The 20,699-nt window shown below is 40.0% G+C and overlaps 1 protein-coding gene across 1 annotated transcript in view; it reads right to left on the reverse strand.

The window, feature by feature from the left end:
* Positions 1-15,524, reverse strand: part of TBC1D12 (TBC1 domain family member 12) — a 102,171-nt gene extending 86,647 nt beyond the window's left edge. Inside the window, exon 1 of the mRNA XM_045810076.2 lies at positions 14,396-15,524. Coding sequence (XP_045666032.2) covers positions 14,396-15,342 — 947 coding nt within the window. The 5' untranslated portion in view covers positions 15,343-15,524. The remainder of the gene's footprint in view (positions 1-14,395) is intronic.
* Positions 15,525-20,699: the final 5,175 nt, after the last annotated feature.

A 20,699-nucleotide genomic window follows, 5' to 3' on the forward strand; every position in this document is an offset into this window, starting at 1 on the left:
AAAAGCTAAAGAAAATTATTTACTTCCCAAGTGGAAAAAGCATAAAGGATATTACAAAACTTGCAACTTCATTAAGGCAACATTTACCATACAGATTTCAACATTTCTTTTACATTATAACACTGCCAGTTACAGATGCTATATTATGGATTTTCTCATAATCTATATAAAAGTTAGTCCTTTAGGGGCGCCTGGGTGGTGCAGTCCGTAAAGCGACTGACTCTTGGTTTTGGCTCAGGTGGTGAGATCCTGCCCTGTGTCGGGCTCCACGCTGAGTGAGGAGTCCGCTTGGGATTCTCTCTTTTCCTCCCTCCGCCCCTTCAGCTTACGTGCACACATGCGCTCTCTCTCTCAAAATAAATAAATAAATCTTTAAAAAAAAAGTTAGTCCTTTAAACATGGACTGTTTTTGCAGTTGGTAAGTAACAAAAGAGTTGTAGGCTCCACCAAAATTAAACTGATACAGCCAGATCTACCCAAGATGACCAAATTTAAGGGTGGCAGACACCAAGTCTCTGACTTTATTTAATCCTTCAGAAGAATATGAAGGTGAAATCATTTATGCTGGTTTGTACAAACCACAACTATTTACATATTTGCCTGGTAATGTAAAATGGTGCAGGTACCATAATAGATAAATCTATTATACCTAAGATATTATTTAAAGTACTTATTACAGTTAATGTACAACTAACTTGTTTAGTTGGCTTCCTCATGTGTTTCAGCTTTAATCTCCTCCAACATTCAGTTTTCCAGTCCTGTCTTACATTGGCCCAACAGATCTCTCTCCTACAGAAAATCATCTCCCCAAAGACAGGTACCAAAATACTTTGAGAAATGATACTATTAAAATAAGAAGTGGAGAGCCTCCCTGAGTGACCACTTCAAAGGTTCCAGACATTTAGCTATATTACATTCTTGTACCTTTTTAAAAGCTGTAACCCAATAAATCTTTGTGTTCCTATTATATATAAGGCCCTATGTCTCTATGCAGAGACAAAAAAGCAAAAAAAGACATGTTCTCTATCTCCAGGGAGTTTGGAAGTCTCAATACTTTTGTCTTTGCCTCATTCAATCCTTGAAATGGCTGAAGGGTATACTGCCAGCATCCACTTCTATGAATCAATGTATTTAACATGTGCACCGAATGTAAAGACTTGACTGTACACCAACACTCTCAGGGTTTTCCCTGAACTTGTTTCCTTTCTGATTCACGACAGCAAAACAACCAGCCTAACGGCTATTCTGGTTCTTTTCCCCCTCATCAAATTCCTTACAAAACATGGTAGACATAATTTTTCACATGACTCTCCATTTTCATGTCATCCCACTTCCCTCAAAACAAAAATCAGATTCAAGGTTTTCCTCCATTAAAGCTTCACAAAAAGGCATCTGGTAGAAGCATATGTCACTCAATTTGTTAGTGGTTTCTTCTGACAGGGATTGAATTTAATGTTATTTACAGCAACTACCAGATATCATACTTTAATAAGGAGACTGACAAGCACCCATAAACTACCACAGTGTATCCAAGCCCTGGTTTCACAAGTCCCAAGTCATCTGCCCCAAGAGTCTATTCTAAAATGCAATTCTGCGGGGTGCTTGGGTGACTCGGTAAGTTAGGCATCAGACCCTTGATCTAAGCCCAAATCTTGATCTTGGAATCGTGAGTTCAAGCCCCACACTGGGCTTCATGCTGGGTGTGGAGCCTACTTTTAAAAAAATAAAAAGCAACTCTGAGCATGCTGCCCTTGTTTTCAGAGCCCATCAGTGGCACCTGGGTGGCTCAGTCGGTTAAGCGTCTGCCGTCGGCTCAGGTCATGATCCCGGCATCCTGGGATCCAGCCCAGCATGCAATTCCCTGCTCAGTGGGGAGTCTGAGTCTCCCTCTGCCCCTCCCCCACCACCTTTACTCACTCTAATAAATCAAATCTTTAAAAAAAAAAAAAAAGCCCATCAAAAGTCCTGTGTACTGCCACCCCTCATGGAATCAGTTTAAATTGCTTGGTTCTGTCTTACAACTTCCTCACAATTTAGCTCCAACATTTCGCCTCAGATTTTGACACTCTGCCTCACCTGCCCTAAGGACAGTCATACTGAGTATCTGCAGTCCCAAGTGCTGTGCTATTTCATGCATAAATTCTGCACATGCTGTTGTGTGCCTATATGGTCCTCAGTCAGCCTCATTCCAATCCCAACTGTTCTCATTAGTAAAAGACCAAGCACCCGGGTTCCATCTACCCTAATCACTCTGCGGTGCTACCGATGCATCCTGTATCTTTTTTTAGAACACTAATCAGGTAATACTGTATTAGTACTGATTTATGTGACTCTCCTATCTTGAGTTTAATACTATTTAACTTTCTTATTGTTTAATATTTAATTTCCTTAGTGCCTCATATACATAATAGAGCTCAAAAGCGTTTGTTGAATAAATAAATGGTAAGAAAATTTCAAACTAACTCATAAGAACTGTGTATGCTTAAGTCAGAAGGTCCAAAAACAAAAAAGGGGCTCAGAAGCAATCTTTAAATTTCTGAAGGGTGATTATGTAAAAAAACTAACTTGTTCTTTGTGCCTCTAAAGGGCAAATTAGGACCAGAAACATTACAAAGAGATACACTGTTTTCCACATAAAGAACCTTCTAACAATTAATACCCTCAATAGGCTGCCTTGAGGAAACTGACCTCCTTGTTAGTGAAAGAATTCAAGCAGACGCTAAATATCCATCAGGCACCTAAACTTTCTAAGAATAAAGAGACAAACACACTTAGCTCTAGGGTGGTGGTGGTGGTTGTTCATTTGTTTTGTTGACCTTTTGCTGAGGCCTGACCTAGAAGTACTTCTTGAACTGATGGCATGCATGATAGAACTTATCTTCCAGTAGCATAGTTGAAATCCCTCTAGTATCAAGGTAAGTGTCTCTTCTTTCTACATGGTGTTATGATGTTTCCATTAAATAGACAACTAAATAAAAAGATTGCACTGTGTTGGTCTCCTAGAACAAAACAATCTTATCTCCTCATTAAATATATAGCTAGTTATTAGTTTATTTGGGAAAATGTAATAGTGGTTATTTTCTAAAATTGTTTCTTCCTGCAGTACAATTCTCAGTTATTTGTATGCCCAATTTTGAGAGTTAATTGCTGTCCTAAGTATTCTCGACAGTATTAATGCATTTCTGTGAATATATCACAAAGATGGCCATTATTCTCTGATTGTATGTTCAATTATTGCGCTGGTTACCTTATATAATAATCTATCAAAAATTTTATTAGTCTTTGATAACAAATTTTGGTTCCCAACACCTAATTCTGAATCACAACAAATCTTTGTTTTCCAAACAATACCCAGGATTTCAACCTCTTTAATCCTAGGCAGTACCAATGAGGTTAAGGCAATCCAACAGGGGTGAGTGTCAAGGGCCACGTAAGAAAAAAAAAAGAGCATTACATTTTAAAAAGCTACATTTTATCACTCTTCAAAAATACAGAAACTACTCAGCTGAGACCTTTTACTGACTTAAAACTTCAACAGTTTACCTCAGAACTTAAATTTAACACTACACAATCTATCTTCCTGCTAATGAGCAATTACTTTTCTCCTTATGGGTAAGAGGGATTTTAATTCTGTTTGCTAGAGTTACCATGGTGCTTGTAGAAAATTTTCCTTTTAACTCTGAAACTCAAAGAAGAACACACTGCATAAAATAGTACTTTTTAGGGGCGCCTGGGTGGCACAGTCGTTGAGCGTCTGCCTTCGGCTCAGGGCGTGATCCCGGCGTTATGGGATCGAGCCCCACGTCAGGCTCCTCTGCTGTGAGCCTGCTTCTTCCTCTCCCACTCCCCCTGCTTGTGTTCCCTCTCTCGCTGGCTGTCTCTATCTCTGTCGAATAAATAAAAAAAATCTTTAAAAAAAAATAGTACTTTTTAATATCTGAATCTATCATACTAGCACCTAAACTTTTAGAGCCTATATTAAACCATATATAGGTTATTTTACATAATATGCATCATATATATATACTATATATAGGTATACACACACACACACACACACACACACACAAAACCTGTCATTAAAAAATATTTCTGCTGCACAATATGACCTCTTAAGAGGCCATGAGAGGATGGGGACATTAGGGAAGTTAAGAGGGAGGCATAGCAGATATATTTAAGGCAAGAAATTGCCAGAAACCTCTACAAAGGCACTGAGGTAAACTGGGCAGAAAATAAATATGGGGATAATCTGTAGTAATATTCTGAAGCCTAGCAGCCAAAGTACAGAGCTAACTTGCAACTAACATTGTATTCTCCTCAGCAATTTTTCTCTGTAGAAACGTCTTCAAACTCATTCTCTTAACAGCTTTTAGTGTCTCTAACTGTAACTTCAGTCTCCAATTTTATCTTTTTCCTTACCACCTTAACTGGAATAGTATGGAAGCAACATATTTATCCTTAGTAGTTTTATTTTATATTTCCTGTCCTGCTTTTCAAAAAGCAAATAAGAGCTTTTCCAAAGACGAGGAAATGGACCCTCCCCTCAAGCCTCTCGAGTAAAGAATGTAGCCCTGCTGACACCATGATTTTAGTCCACTGAGACTTGTTAGACTTTTTTTTTTTTTTAAGATTTTATTTATTTATTTGACAGAGATAGAGACAGCCAGCGAGAGAGGGAACACAAGCAGGGGGAGTGGGAGAGGAAGAAGCAGGCTCATAGCGGAGGAGCCTGATGTGGGGCTTGATCCCATAACACCGGGATCACGCCCTGAGCCGAAGGCAGACGCTTAACCGCTGTGCCACCCAGGCGCCCCCATATGTTAGACTTCTAATCTACAGAGCTATCAGATAATAAATTTATATTTTTTAAGTCAAAAAAAAATGAGGATTTTCTGTTTTTCTTACAAAAATTTTTTTGAATTTATAGTCTCTGAATACCTTTTTTGGGGGGGCAATAAAAGTATTTCCCCTGCTTGACTAGGAGATGACTACAGTCTAGATGAAAACCAGATTTGGAAACAGTAAATAATTCCCAATGTATGATGGGTAGTTATACATTACACTATTTGGGAAAATATGAGAAAATAGCACATAATTTGATTTCAAAACTATCATGTTCAGTTCCAAACTCAGAATGTTTTAATCTCTGTGGGGTTAGAAAGAGGGAGATGGAAATATATTCTAGCCAATAATGTTTCCCAAAATAAAATTCAAATTAAAAAGAAAGCGAAAAGCCAAATTTAAAGGTAAATTTAAACACATTACCAAGTTCACTCTCAAACTAGCTCTAACTAGGAGCGTTTAACTTGTAGCTTGGTTTCCTAAAGTAAACTTCTCTTAATTGCAGGAAAGAGCCTGCTGAAAACCCAGACAGTCACATGGGTTTCCCTCTCTTTCTTCTTTTGGCCACAGAAATAAGAAGTCTCAGAAAGGCTGAAGCAGCAAATTCTAAAGGGAAATAAACGACGTGCAATCTGCAAGACTTTTTCTTAAAAGCATGGAAAAGAGTTACAACTAGCTAAGGAAGGAAAATTAACACCTTTTTTTGATAAGCTATAAATAAGGAGAGGTAAAGTTATGTCTCCACAGTAAAGAGATCTGAGTAAGGTTTTGAAAGTTAAAGCTTTTCACAGAACAGGCAAACATGGCTATCTACACAGCATAAAATGAAAGTTAAAGACCCTTCCCACTAATAAAAAGGAAACTAAGATTTAATCAGGCAGACGTAACTTCTCAACGTAGTGAAAGTTAGCAAAATACTTCTACATTTATATTTACCCCTGTTCTCTACTATACCTGTAATTACACTCACCAATTACAGAGGACCTACATATGACCCAATTTTAAATCGATAAGGTAATATGAGTTATAAATGTATGTTGCACCTTCTTTCAGTTATTATCTGAGGAGACCTGCCTATCAACAATTATTTCAGTAATTATAGTCTGGCAAACACCTGCATCAGAATCACTAGGGAGTCCTTGTTAAATACTTGGTTTCCTGCTGGGCCCCACCCAAGATCTAGTGAATCAAAAACTGAGGGGGGGCTCAAGAAATCCGCATTCTTAACAACCTCCTCCCTCCACGCAATTTTAAACACTGAAGTTGAGGAATTACCGTAGTAGGGTCCAAGCAACTATCAATCCGAACTACCTGGGGACAACTCAGGGTAGCTGGCAGAGTTCCTTGGAAGAAATAAGCTGCCTCAAAAAGGACTGACCTTCCCCTTCCCAATACGCTTGGAGATGGGTAACAGATGTGTCACCTCAAAATCTCCAAATGTTTCCACTCTTCCCTAAGCTTTCCCACCACAACATACTAACTTTGAAATGTATGAGTGAGCCAAGCTAAACATTTCATGAACTTAAACTAAAAAATTGGCTTTGCCTGTAAGTTCCTTACAACAATAAAAGACACAAATATTTTAATCCTTCTCAATATTCCCTCCTTTCAGTTCCTTCTCAGATTTGCTTTTTAGTCAAAGCTTCAAGACTTCTGGAAATTTTAGATAATGTTACAGTCCACTTTAATTCCCATACAACCCCAAACACCAATTATGTTTAAAAATCTACTACACAAATTGTGTAATGTTTCTTCAAGTAGTACACAAAAATCCACTCATCTCTTCCTTTCTTTAAACCAATGGATTTCAGTGATGAAGCTGGGGATGGGACTGCGGCTGTCATACTAAAGTTTGAATAATAACATTTGAACCTTCACTATATGCCAGATAAGAAATACAACACACCTAGAACATTATCTCATGGACAATCTCATGAGGTAGGTATCACCATTATCCTTACTTTATGGATGAGTTGCCTAAGATCTAGAGGGGTCAAGTAACTTATGCAGAATCATATAGCAGATAAGCTAATTCAAACCAAGGCAGTCTAACTCCAGAACCAGCACTTTTAACACTACACTATCCCATATTTTGAACATGCCATCTGCCAAAAAAGCAAGTCCCCTGAATTTAACAAGGTAGGAGTTGTGGATTCTGGAGAAACTAATTTTTAAAAATGTGCTTTTAGGTGATTTTGAAGTATAACAAAAGCTTGGAATTATTGCACTAGATTATTAGTTCGCCAAAGTAGAACACTGGCAACCTTTGAGATAATAACTCATGGTCCGGAAGCTAAGGTCTCAAATTCCACTACATTGATCAACTAGAATTTACTTACCTATTTTCTCTTCTACTCCAAAGAAATTATAAGAAAAAAAATCTAGAATTTTCTAATTAGAACTGCTGGTCTATACTATCTATATACAAGAAACTGAACAAAGATTACTGATGTTCAGCATGATTATTCTGGGGCAGAATTAGACCTTTACTAAAACAAATGTGCAAGGTAGAATTTATTTTTTTTTCATTGAAGCATTTTATTTGCACATATGTATTACATCCCTAGAAAAAGAATCCTGGGATTTTCCCTCCTGTGTGTTTTCGACTTCCTTATTCATGGTCCATGATGCCAGCTGAGGTTGTCAGTACAATGAAACCAAACTAGGGGGATCAGAGCCGATTATTCTGCCATTTTTCTATATCTTTGAGTTGTACATCAAATCTGGGGCTGATTCCATACTTGTTTAACCTGCCCATGAGGTTCACAACAATTTTCCCAGCTCTGTGATCACCACTGATTTCAGATTCGCCAGTGTAACCACGCTGCTGCATCACAGTTAGAAACTGGATGCATGATCTCTAAGAACTTGGTGTTTGCCTCTTTTCTGCATTGTTAATGCTCTTGAGAGCATCTGCCAGGACATTCATGTGCACCATTATGGAGGCATGGAAAGATGGTGGAAAGAGTTGCAAGGCAGAATTTAGAGTTGGAGATATTTCTATTCTGGCAACTTTCTCATTTTAAGGATGAAACAAACATCCTGTTTTTTAAAGCACCATCTTTAACTCAGTTCACATTTGTAATAGTTAGCTGGCAAAATTTTAGGTCTACAAGAGTATTGCAAGAAAATCATGTGATATAATATCACAGTATATTGGAGCTGGAAGAGACTCTGAATCTCCTAATTTCACAGATGAGGAAACTGAAGTCTACAAATTTAGTTATTTGCCCAAGGTCACACAATTATTTAATGGCAGAAGAAGCTACCCAGGACAAAAATCAAATTTCTCATTTCTCAAGCCAATAGCATTTTACTACACCAAAAGTTATGTTTTTGTTTGTAAACTTCTTATGATTCGTAGAAATCAGTATATTCGCTTCAAGCCCTACGAATCACATCTTTACTCTAGTTGTTTTTTTGTGTGTTTTTGTTTTTGTTTTGTTTTGTTTTTTAAAGATTTTTCCTATTTGAGAGAGAGAGAGAGAGCACAAGTGGGGAGGAGAGGGAGAAGCAGGCTCCCCGCTAAGCAGGGAGCCAGATGTGGGACTTGATCCCAAGACCCTGGGATCATGACCCAAGCCAAAGGCAAAAGGCTTAACTGACTGAGCCACCCAGGCACCCTCTCGTTCTGATTGTTTTATTCATTCGCTATCTGACTGTAGGCAAATAATTGTAAAATAAAAATAAATCCTACCCTCAGTAGGTCACAGGAATATTTCCAGAATTAGAAAATGCACATCAATATAACTTTGGAAAAATATGAAATTATGTAGAATTAAGATATGCTTTCATAATTTTTTCCAGAGGCAAATAGGTAGGTACTGGTTGTTAAATACTGCCTCGAATAGTCTGAACTAAAAAGCCTTGAAAATCAATGCCCTTGGTCCACCTGAAGAACAGCTAATTACCATGTCTAACTCATTTCCAATATTAAATTAATACCTTACTAGGTGATGTCTAGCAAATAAAAGGTTTCTCTGATGAACAGCACTGTTGATTTCCATAGGATATTAAACGATGAATAAAGTGATCCCTGAAGTCCCTTCTGCTTTAAACATTTCTGATTGTACAGTAAAACACAACTGCTCCCCAAATAAAAATCTTTTAGTCAATATCTCTATGCTGAATAAAGTGTGAAGTTTAATTAATAGCAATGTACAAATGCTGGTTTCTTAGTTATGATAAGTGTACCACAGTAATGTGATATTAACAATAGGGGAACTGGGTGAGGAGCATACCAGAAATTTCTACTATCTTTGCAACTTTTCTGTAAATCTAAAACTATCCAAAAAAAAAAAAAAAAAAAGGATTTAAAAAGTAAAGTAAATCTCTATGCCCATTTTTAATAGTAGAGAAAATTTCTACCAAACAAGTAACTCCAAGTTAGCACTGGAGTAATAGTCTGCTTTGTCATTGGGATATAGTGCTAAAATGTTTAATTTAGCACTTCAAAATAATATTTAAGCACTTAAAATTATCTTAGTCTCAGGGTGCCTGGGTAGCTCAGCTGGTTAAGCGTCTGACTCTTGATTTCAGCTCAGGTCATGATCTCAGGGTTCTGAGATTGAGCCCCATGTCTGCTCTGTGCTGGGCCTGGCACCTGCATGAGATTCTCTCTTTCCCTCTCCCTCTGCCCCTCCCCCCATTATCTTAAAATTATCTTAGTTTCAGAAAAATTGGAGTTTCTCAGTATTTTCTACCTGATTTATATTTAGATTATCACATTTCTAACCATCCACCCTAAAACCATGAATTTCTAAGGTAATGTCCTTGAACCAGAGCTGGATTTCCAGTGGTTTAGTGTTCTGTGTTTTAAGAAAACACCGGATTGGGGGGAGGGGTGGGAGAAGTGGGTATCAAACACAGGGAACAAATACAAAAGGCTCTTGAGCCATTAGCTCCTCAATCTAATATAATGGGTAGCTTCACAACACTCTAAAATCTTAAAAAGAGCCTTATTTTTATTCTAGAACAATAAATTACATATTATTTTCAGCTTTTCTAAAAATTTCAAATATTTTAATTATAACATATAAATAATGTCCAAAGGAGTTTCATTAGTGACACAGAAAAGAATATTTTCACAGTTTTTATAATCTCTTGCAATAACAAAAATTTAATACTTATATCAAAATATTCCTTCATTCTCCTTACAAATAATTATACCGCACATGTACTAAAGAAATGCTTGATTTGTGGAGCTATAAAAATCTTTTAAAACTTATCAGAAATTTGATATTTTGCCTCTTCTTTATTGAAATGTTGAAAAAGGAATATTTTGAGAAATAGGTTTTTATTTTAGTTGGTTGGGAGGAATACACGCTGTGGAACAAATAAGGGAGCCCTATCTGACAGAGGTCTATGATGGTTCAGTCAGGTGTATTATGATTTTGCCAACTAGCATAAATTCTAGGTGGAAAAAGGAGCGTGGATGATTTTGTTGTTTCTGAGAACCTTAAATAAAGAAAAATTGTATGGGACGTCTGGGTGGATCAGACAGTTAAGAGTCTGACTCTTGATCTCAGCTCAGGTCTTGATCTCTGGGGGGTGAGTTCAAGCCCCAGGTTGGGTGTGGAGACTACGTAATAAAATAGAAAATTTTAAAAAAGGAAATCACTAAAACAGCCTTTAGTCTTCCTTATTCAGCCTACCTGTAATAAAAAGAGTTTTGTGAAAATAATCTTTTAGCACAATATTTAGTAAGTTTCAGAAGTCAATAATTATAGAAAAAGCTACATGGATCTGTATGTTTCATAATCTATAATGTCAATTCTCTTTTTAAAAGGAAGGAAGAAATCTTCAATACTTTCTTCTCTACCTTAGCTATGCCCCTTAAGGCCACCAAATTCTCATGATTCACATGAAGACTCTGTAAAAAAAATTATCAGCACTACCTGGCAACAGATACCTGTGTGTTTCTAAATAACAGTAACTGTGCCAGTGCAATCTGAACAAAACTCAAAAGTATTAAATGGCTTAAAAAGTACATCTACAAAGGGTGTACCTATCTAAAAAAATAAACCTTTCTAGTTTGAAAAAAAATTAAGACATGGATTTGCTTGAAGTACCCATAAAAATAACTTAAATTTATTTTATTTTTGAAAGAGTAATAAACAGATCCTTAAAGAACAAAGGCTAGCCTGGAAACACTTGATAAATATTTAAGTTTTCATCTCCTTCTTACTGCTAAGTTGGTGGCAGTAGGGGTAGTGTACCCACCTAGCATTTTTTTTTTTTTTGAAGATTTACTTATTTATTTGAGAGACAGAGAGAGCATACAAGAGCAGTGGAGGGGCAGAGGGGGTGGGAGAGAATCTCAAGCAGACTCCCCAATGAGCATGGGGCCGGATACAGGGCTGGATCCCACAACCCTGAGATCATGACCTGAGCAGAAACCAAGAATCCAAGCTCAAATGACTGAGCCATCCAGGTGCTCCCCACCTAGCATTTTAAACATTTATGAACAGGAAAAGACAAAGGATCTGAGGGAATATTACTTGTGGGGCTCCCATGGTCAAGTCACCATTCACAGAGAGAGGCCCAGGTAAAGCTGAAGCAAGCCCCCAACAGGGACTAAACTAGAACTCACCTCATCTGGAAAAGAAGGAAAGGAAAAGAAGGAAAGTAGGAGATGGAAAGCAGTCCCATCCTGGACCAAATTCCTTTAGCTCCTACAGAATTTCTATCCTACTCAATGAAGCTTCTGTCAATGATGTGTCTTAACTGAAGTTAACTTTGTAGTAATAGATAAATCGTTGTAAAATGTTCCCCTCTCTTTACTTAAGTTAAAATAAACATGAAACTATTCCTTAAAAGTATTTCTCTTACAGATTTTTGCCAGGTTAAGAGAAAGAGAGGAAACAGAAGGAAAAGATGGAGGATAATTAGGTGGGAGAGAAAAAAGCCATAGGTGAATATAAATTGTGATCGAATGTTAACGTGGTCTGGAAATCAGGATACCTGATTTCTTTTTTTTTTTTTAAAGATTTTATTTATTTATTTGACAGAGAGAGACAGCGAGAAAAGGAACACAAGCAAGGGGAGTATGAGAGTGAGAAGCAGGCTTCCCGCCAAGCAGGGAGCCCAATGCGGGGCTTGATCCCAGGACTCTGGGATCATGACCTGAGCCGAAGGCAGACGCTTAACGGCTGAGGCACCCAGGCACCCCAGGAATCCTGGTTTCTAATTCCAACTCTGCCATTAGCTACCTAAAATACCTTATGTAGACAGTGAACTCACTCATCAAAAAATGAAGTGGCAGTTGGTAGGGGCTGCACCCAAGAACGAGAATACATCCTAGAATAAGATATCCCCAAAGGGATCCCTCATCTGGAGCTCCAGAGTTAAGAATGACAATTGTACACATGAAAGGAAAAAAAAAAAAAAAAACTCTTAGGTTGTCAAGGCAAAGGAAATTTCTGATCATTCTGCCCGGGGATGGGAGATTTCTTCAAAATTACTCGGGGCACCCTGGCACCCTGGGTGGCTCAGTTAGTTGATCTCTTGATCTCAGCTCAGGTCTTGATCTCAGGGTCATGAGCGCAAGCCTGGAGTGGGCTTACTGACAAAAAACAAAATTACACTACCTAGAGAATAGTGAAGAGGAAGAGTCTATAAAAGTTGCCAATTCAACACAAACTGAGCAAGGTTCTCGATACCACTGCTAGACTCAGAGATAAATATCATAATCTCTGCCTTTAAGGTGTTCCGAATCCAGTTAAGGTTTTGGTTAAATGCTAAAAGAAAAATTGTGCCTCTGACTGTGCCCTTTCCCAAGTATGTTGTACAAAGAAGCAATTGACACCTAGAATCTTGACATTCAGATGTTAATTTAAAAAAATGAGGCTTAGAGAAATTAACTTCATGGTACCTGTTTTCTGACTTCAAGTCCAGTGCTCTGATACACATGATTAATGTGGCTATATGAATGTCAGCTAGCTATATTAACTGAATCCTTTTAGTCTACAGATTAAAGAAAAAAATTAATATCCCAAAATTCCTCCCTACTGTTAATATGAAAACCTCTTATAATAGATTTGCTTTGTTATTGTGCATAATTTGCAAGGCTTATATATGTATCTGTCTTCAAACTTAATACCTACTAACCTGAACTCCACTGTCCAAATCATCTCTATTCCCAATGGTGGCACAAAGCAGGCATTCTGGGTACACTGACTGAATCAGCAATCTCCAAAGCCCCTTCCAGGTCTAAAATTGCCTGACACCTGACATCAAAACATGACCAAAAAACACCCAAAGTTCACAAATATATAAACTTAGCTCACCTCGCAAACTTTTAAAATATTGCCACTATACGCTTTGAGTATATTTTCGTATATTTTTGCAACTACAGACACAAATACAGATCTATTATGTATCTTGTCCTACGAGTAACACAAAATTACGATTTCCCAACCTTGATGTAAACAACTTTATAAATTTTTGTAAATTCATACAAAGGAGGGGAAATAAGCGATAATAAAATAGAAAATAATTACAATTAGAAAATTGGGGTGTGTCTACAAAAATGCAAACCGATTGTATAATCCTCTAAAACTGGAGCTGCACAATTTGTTTTTTTCATTTCTATCAAGATCCCTGAAGAGGAAACAAAAACACAGAAGAACTCTGAAAGGGAGAGTTTACAAGTTGGCAATACTTTCTTATTTGCCTAGAGATTAAAAGAAAAAAAAAGCGTTATCAAGCAGGATCTGACTCCAGGAAAATTGGCATTTCACTAATGTGCAATAGGAGGAGTATTTTATCCCTATCCAAAGCCGTATTCCAAAATCTGCCATGTCCAGCACCATAACTTAATTTCAAGAGTAACAGGTCAAAACACAAATACAATGGTATCAAAAATTAAAAAGTTGCTGAAAAAACTGTAGGCCTATTTGGCAGAAGTAGAGAAAAGGGAGTTTCTAGATAAAGCGCCACAGCAATTTGGCTTCAACGGCTGGGATCAAATTCTAAACTCCAAACTGCATTTTAATAAAGGCCACTGAAACAGTTAAACACTGTGTAACACACTCACTTCTAATTTCAAGAATTTCCAAGCCACTTGAATGGATTTAGACTCCACACAAATAGACATCTCGGCAAAATGACTTCCCTTTCTCTTTCACAGCCACACCCGTACACACAGACCGCCGCGCCCACCACCACCCCCCACCTCTAATCCTCGTACTACCGAAAAATAAACTGAGAACCGAGCAAGTTGTCTGCTTTTCCGGAGGAGGCAAAACTGCAGCTGTGGCATTAGCACACTGCCAGGACCTGAATACACGGAAACCAGGTGTGAATAGCAGGTATATCTCCAGCCCACAGGGGAACTGAAAGATTCGCTCCCCACAAAGTTGGCAACTTCTCCTACAGGCAACACAATGCAGACCCAGTTCCTCTTCCCCCGGTGACAAATCAAAGCTAAATCCTGACGCCAGCAAACAGCCCGCACGGAGGCGGTCCCCAAGCCGCTCTGGGCCAGCTCCCGGCCTCGACCTCCGCCCCGGCCCCGAGCCCGCCCCGAGCCCCGGCGCAGCCTGCGCTGTACCTGGCGAAGAAGTCGGCGAAACCGCCGCTCCGTCGAGCCCGGGCCGAGGTCCCCGCGGCGCCCTGCTCCGCGGCGGGCGCGGGCACCGGCGGCCGGGCTGGGGGCAGGTGGTCGCGGCTCACCTCGAACGTGTTCCGAGAGTTTACGTGAACGTCCGAGACACCAAGGCGCGACTCAGCGCCAGCGCCCCCGCTAGTCCTCTCGGCCGAGGCGGCGGCGGACGCGCCCTCCTCGGGACCCCCAGCGCCGGGACCCCCAGCGCCGGCTCCCGGCCGCTCCAAGTCGTCGCTGCTGCTACCGTCGCTGGCCGGGCTGCCCTCCGAACCGCTGCCCGTGCCCTGGGGCTTGTCAGAGTCCGCCGCTGCTAGGCAGCAGCTCCGCAGCGGGTCTTCGAGCGGCGCGGCCCAGTCGGACGAGCTGCCCGCGCCGTCCGCGCCCTCGTCGCCAGGCCCCTCCGGGCGGAGGCGGCGGTGGCGCGGATCCCGGCCGCCCGCGCGGGCCAGCCCGCGAGCCTCCTCCAGGTCCCGACAGTCCTGGCCCGGCAGAAAGCCCGAGTCCCCGTTGGTCATGCCTCTGTGCCGCGGCGCGCGGGCATCCGCCACCTCCGCGCTTCGGTGCTTGGAGCCCGAGCCCCGCAGGCAGGCGTCCGAGCGCGGAGCTGCCGGGGGCGTTGGGGCGCGGGGCTGGCCAGCGGGGAGTGGACAGTAGCACAGCCCCGGCTCCAGCTGTCCCCCGGCCGCCGCGAGGTAGCGCCGAAGCAGCTGCCGAGGCGGCGTCTCCTCCTCCTCTTCCTCCTCCTCCTCTGCCGGCGGCTCCATAGCGCCGAGGCCTCCGCCAAAGCCGCCGGTGGCCCGGATCATCTTCCCGTCCTGGCCCACGGGCTCCGGCGCCGGTACCAACTTGGGGTTTCTTCCCGAGCAGGCTCCGGCATCCTCCGGACCCACCATCTAGGGCTGGGTGAGTGCCGCCCGAGAAGGCGACGGAAGAGTCCCCGGCACAGGCTTGGCCCGGGAACAACCCTAGGGGCTGGGGCCGCGGCGGCCGCCGCCGCAACGTTCCCAGACCCACCCCTCCTACCCAGGGCTTCGGGCAGTTGCGGGAGGGCGGGCACGCGCCGAAGCTCGCGCACGCGCAAACCCCGGCCGGGTCAAACCGCGACCTGGAGATTCCGCGAACCATAGAGATAGGAGCTAGAGAGGCCGCTCCCTGACACTCCCGCGGCCAATCTGGGATCCGCCATCTGGATGTTGGAGGCTGGTTGGCTCACTCCGAGCGTGATAATTCTTACAGAGGCACGGGTTTACCTCCCTTAGCAAAAATTCATTGACATACTTAATTTATGGGAGTAGAATACAGGATATTAGATATAAGTCCTTCCAGCTCCAATTGATCACCAGTATACTTTACTCTTTTTCATGCATCTTCCCTACCGCCATTGCCACAATTTAGGGCTTCATCGCTCATATCAACACCCTCCCTTCTCCACTTCATCTTCCACAATACTACCAAAGGAATCTTCCTTATCTAGCACCACGTTTCATCACATCGCTTTCTTAAAAATTTCCATTATCACTCAGGGAGTTTGGAAAGGAAGTGGAGTCCGGCGGAGAGGGGCTGTTGAAGTAATTCCAGCACCCTGTGATAATGAATTAAAATGGGGTGATCGCCACTGAGTGGAAATGAAAGGCGTTTAAAGTAGAAATCACAAGAGGTGATAAGATATAAGGAGCGATTGAAGAGGTAGTGACCAGCAATTACTACAAAACTCTTGCGACTGAAACTATGAAGAAATGGGCTTTGGATTGGAAAAAAAAAAACTTGATTAATAGGGAAATATATCTGGTAAAGTAAAAGACTGGGAATATACAGGATAGAGTTCTAAAACTTGGGTTAGGGCTTAGGTTTGGAGACACGAAGAGTCATCTGCATATTGCAACAAGGTGAGTCATTAGTGACTTCGCCTGGGAAAGAATAAAGGCAGAGGTGGGGCAGAGGCTCAAAGGTGTTATTATTTCAAGATGGGCAAAGAAGTTGTATTGCAAAGGATTAAAGAGGAATCAGCTGTAGATAAAATGAAGGGGGAAATATTGGCCATTTGTTCTAGAAGTATGTCAGTGAAGAGAGAGGAAGAAATAGGAGAATGGGGTAGTAACGAGAGGAAGCAGCATTGCCAAGCCCTTATATTTTTTTCTTATACATGCAAGAAGGAATATAACCTATATATGAGTAACAGTAAAATATGTAAATAAAATGGACACCCATGGGGGCGCCTGGGTGGCTCAGTCGTTGAGCATCTGCCTTCGGCTCAGGGTGTGATCCCGGAGTCCTAGGATCCAGCCCCACATCAGGCTCCTCTGCTGGGAGCCTGCTTCTTCCTCTCCTACTCCCCCTGCTTGTGTTCCCTCTCTCGCTGGCTGTCTCTCTCTCTGTCAAATAAATAAATAAATAAAATCTTAAAAAAAAAAAAAAAAAAAGACACCCATGTACCCAGCACTCAGTTTAAGAAACATCAATTGTCTTTTATAATGAGCATATTTGAAGGCCTTAAGGAAGGACTAAGTGGCAAAGGCACAGTTAGCAATGTATTTATTGCCAAGATTTTTCAGAAGAAATGACTTTCAGGACACAAGTGGAAAAATTAATATAGGAAGAGAAAAAATATTTGTAAATCATATATCTGATAAGAGTCTAGTATCCAGAATATATAAAGAACTCTTACAACTTAACAAGACAACCCAATTTTAAAGTGGGCAAAGGACTTGAACAGACATTTCTCCAAAGAATATATGCTAATAGCTATTAATAAGCATATGAAGTAACACTCAATATCATTAGTCAATAGGGAAATGTAAATCAAAACCAAACGACATGGCACTCAAACTGACTAGAATGGCTATATTCAAAAAAGTGGAAAGTAAGTAAGTGTTGTAGAGGATGTGGAAAAAGTACAACCCTCAAACATTGCTAGTAGAAATGTAAATGGTATGGCTGCTATGGAAAATGTTTGGTGGTTCCTCAATGAAGTTAAACATTGAATTACCATATGACCCAGCAATTCTACTCCTAGATATGTACCCAAAAGAACTGAAAAGAGGTGTTCACACAAAAACTTACACATGAATATTCATAGCAGCACAATTAGAAACCAAAAGATAGACACAACCCAAATGTCCATCAACAGAGGAATGAATAAACAGAATGTAACATTTACACGATGGACTATTATTCAGCCATAAAAAGAAATGAAGTACTGATATATGATATGAAGTAGATGAATCTCAAAAACATTACGCTAAGTGGAAGAAATAAGACACAAAAGGTCCACATTGTATAATTTCATTTGTATGAACTATCCACAATAGGTAAATCCACTGAGAAAGAAAACAGATTGGTGATTGCCAATGACTGGGGGGAGGAAGAGAAATAGGGACAGACTACCTGATGGATATAGGGTGATGAAAATGTTTTGCAACTAGATACAGGTCGTAGTTGCATGATATGGTGAATGCACTAAATAGTACCAAATTGTACATTTTTTTAATTGTACATGTTTAAATAGCTGTATTTTATGTAAATTTTACCTCAATAAAAGAAAATTAATTTAGAAGATACCTAGACATAAGTATAGTTATATGATGGTAAAGATGAGAATAGCTGAAAGAGTCTAATCACAACCTTGTTTCATTTCAACATTTTTTCTTTCCCAACTTCCTAATTTTTCAAACCTTTCCTTTTTTTTCTTGAAGATTTTACTTATTTGAGAGAGAGAGCACGAGTGAGAGAGCAGAAGCAGAATGAACAGCAGAGAGAGAGACGGAAAAGCAGGCTCCCTGCTGAGCAGGGAGCCCTGGGATCATGATCTGAGCTGAAGGCAGTTGCTTAACCAACAAATCCACCCAGTCGCCCCTTTCAAACCTTTCTAACTAACTTGTTGACTTACTCCTTTATAGGTATTGCTCAATTTCTCCCTCTATGAAATCATACTACAGGATTTTAAACTCCAGTTTCTCTAAATGATTTATTTAGTTCATCTCCTTCCTCTCCCCTGGTCAATAGCAACAAAGGTTTTATGAATCATAATAGCCCATACAATGCTACTGTTTTCTCAGTAAAGACTTCAAAACTCAAACACATTTATATTTTGTAACTTTGTCTACAATAATATGTATTCCATAATAAATTATTTTAGTCATTCTTAGCAGTTAGTGGTTATATTTTCCACTTTCAACAGTAAAAGTTTCTGTCATATCTGATAAGTAATACCATATGCCATCGTACAAATTTTTTAAAAATCTACTTTCAAAATGTTGCATATCCTTTTCTTGGTCCTTAAAAGTTTGACACTAAAAACTTTTTTTCTCAGTTTTACATATTTAAGTAATCTCTACACCCCACCTGGGGCTTGATCTCATTACTCGAAGATCAAGAGTCATGTGCTCTTCCAACTGAGCCTGCCAGGTCCCGCAACATTAAAAACTTTTGATACCATATTATATTACTACAACTGTAGGCATAAATAAAATATCCTGGTACATTCCTATAAGTCACGTGAAACTATTATCATGAGAAAGGATATTCTTTTTTTTATTTTTTACATTTAAATTCAATTAACTAACACATAGTGTATTATTAGTTTCAGAGGTAGAGTTCAGTGATTCGTCAGTCTTTTTTTTTTTTTTTAAGTTTTATTTATTTATTTGAGAGAGAGAGAGAGAGCACAAGTAGGGGGAGCAGCAGAGGGGAAGGGAGAAACAGACTGCCCACTGAGCAGGGAGTCAGATACAGAACTCGATCCCAGGATCCTGAGATCATGACCTGGGCAGATGCTTAACTGACTGAGCCACCCAGGCGCCCCTGATTCATCAGTCTTATGTAACATCCAGTGCTCATTACATCACATGCCCTCCTTAATGTCCATCACCCAGTTACCCCATCCCCCCACCCCTTGCCTTCCAGCAACCCTCACTTTGGTTCCTATGATTAAGAGTCTCTTATGGTTTGTCTCCCTCTCTGATTTTGTCTTGTTTTATTTTTCCCTCCCTTCCCCTATGATCCTGTTTTGTTTCTTAATTTCTACATGAGTGAAATCTTATGATAATCGTCTTTCTCTGATTGACGTATTTTACTTAGCATAATACCTTCTATTTCCATCCACGTCTTTGCAAATGGCAATATTTCTTTTTTTGATGGCTGAGTAATATTCCATTGTGTATATTTACCACATCTTTATCCATTCACCTGTGGATGGACATCTGGGCTCTTTCCATAGTTTGGCTATTGTGGACATTGCTGCTGTAAGCATTGGGGCGCAGGTGCCCCTTCAGGTTACTACATTTGTATCTTTGGGGTAAATATTTAGTAGTGCAATTGCTGGGTCGTAGGCTACCTCTATTTTCAACTTTTCGAGGAAACTCCATACTGTTTTCTGGAGTGGCTGTACCAGCTTGCTTTCCCACCAACAGTGTAAGAGGTTCCTCTGAGAAAGGATATTATTAATCTCTGTTATAAAATATTAACTAACAGTTAAAATATGGAAAACTATGAGTATACTTTGGATTCTTACATTTTCTAAGAAAATTTGACTTTCACAGAAATTCTCAAAATACATACAGTTTTTCATATTCTACCTGTATGATCCTCCCCTCATTATTGAACAGTAAATATGGCCCCATTATCCCATAATATTATTTTGCTACAATTGTACTCAAGGAGAGTAAAAAGGCCTCAAACAAAAGGCCTCAAAACTCTTCATATCTTTCTTTAATCCTCAACTTTTTTCTTATGTACTGGATTTCCAAAAAGCTTTCAAACATGATTTAACTTCTATCATGTTAAATCACCACTATCACCACCCACATACTCTTAGAGCAACGTTTCTCAAACTCACCTGCACATTAGTAACATTTAGGAAGTTTTAAAAACGCTTATGTCTGGGCACCACCCCAAACCAATTAAGTCAATATCCCTGGAAGAGGAACCTTACACTGGTATTAAAAGCTATTCAAGTAATCCTAATTTAAAAACCAACGTTGAGAAATACTGGCTTATAGCTACAACCTTATCTCTTTGCTTCCCTCAGCAAGCAAGCTCCTTTAAAAAGCTGTTTACACATTGCGCACACGTAGATGTGATACTGTGAAAAGGACACAGTGTGGCTGAGGATGGATAAGCTCAACCTAATCACACAAAAATCATCAAACTCAAAATGAAGAAAATTCTATTTGAAAAATGAAATGGGGGATTCTTATTCTTCCAAAAAAAATCCAGTATCATGAAAGACATCGAAAAGCTGTGGACATAGTTG

The sequence above is a fragment of the Ursus americanus genome, chromosome 6 (genome assembly GCF_024610735.1).
Source record: "Ursus americanus isolate L20-20 chromosome 6, mUrsAme1.1.p, whole genome shotgun sequence".
NCBI lineage: Eukaryota > Metazoa > Chordata > Mammalia > Carnivora > Ursidae > Ursus > Ursus americanus.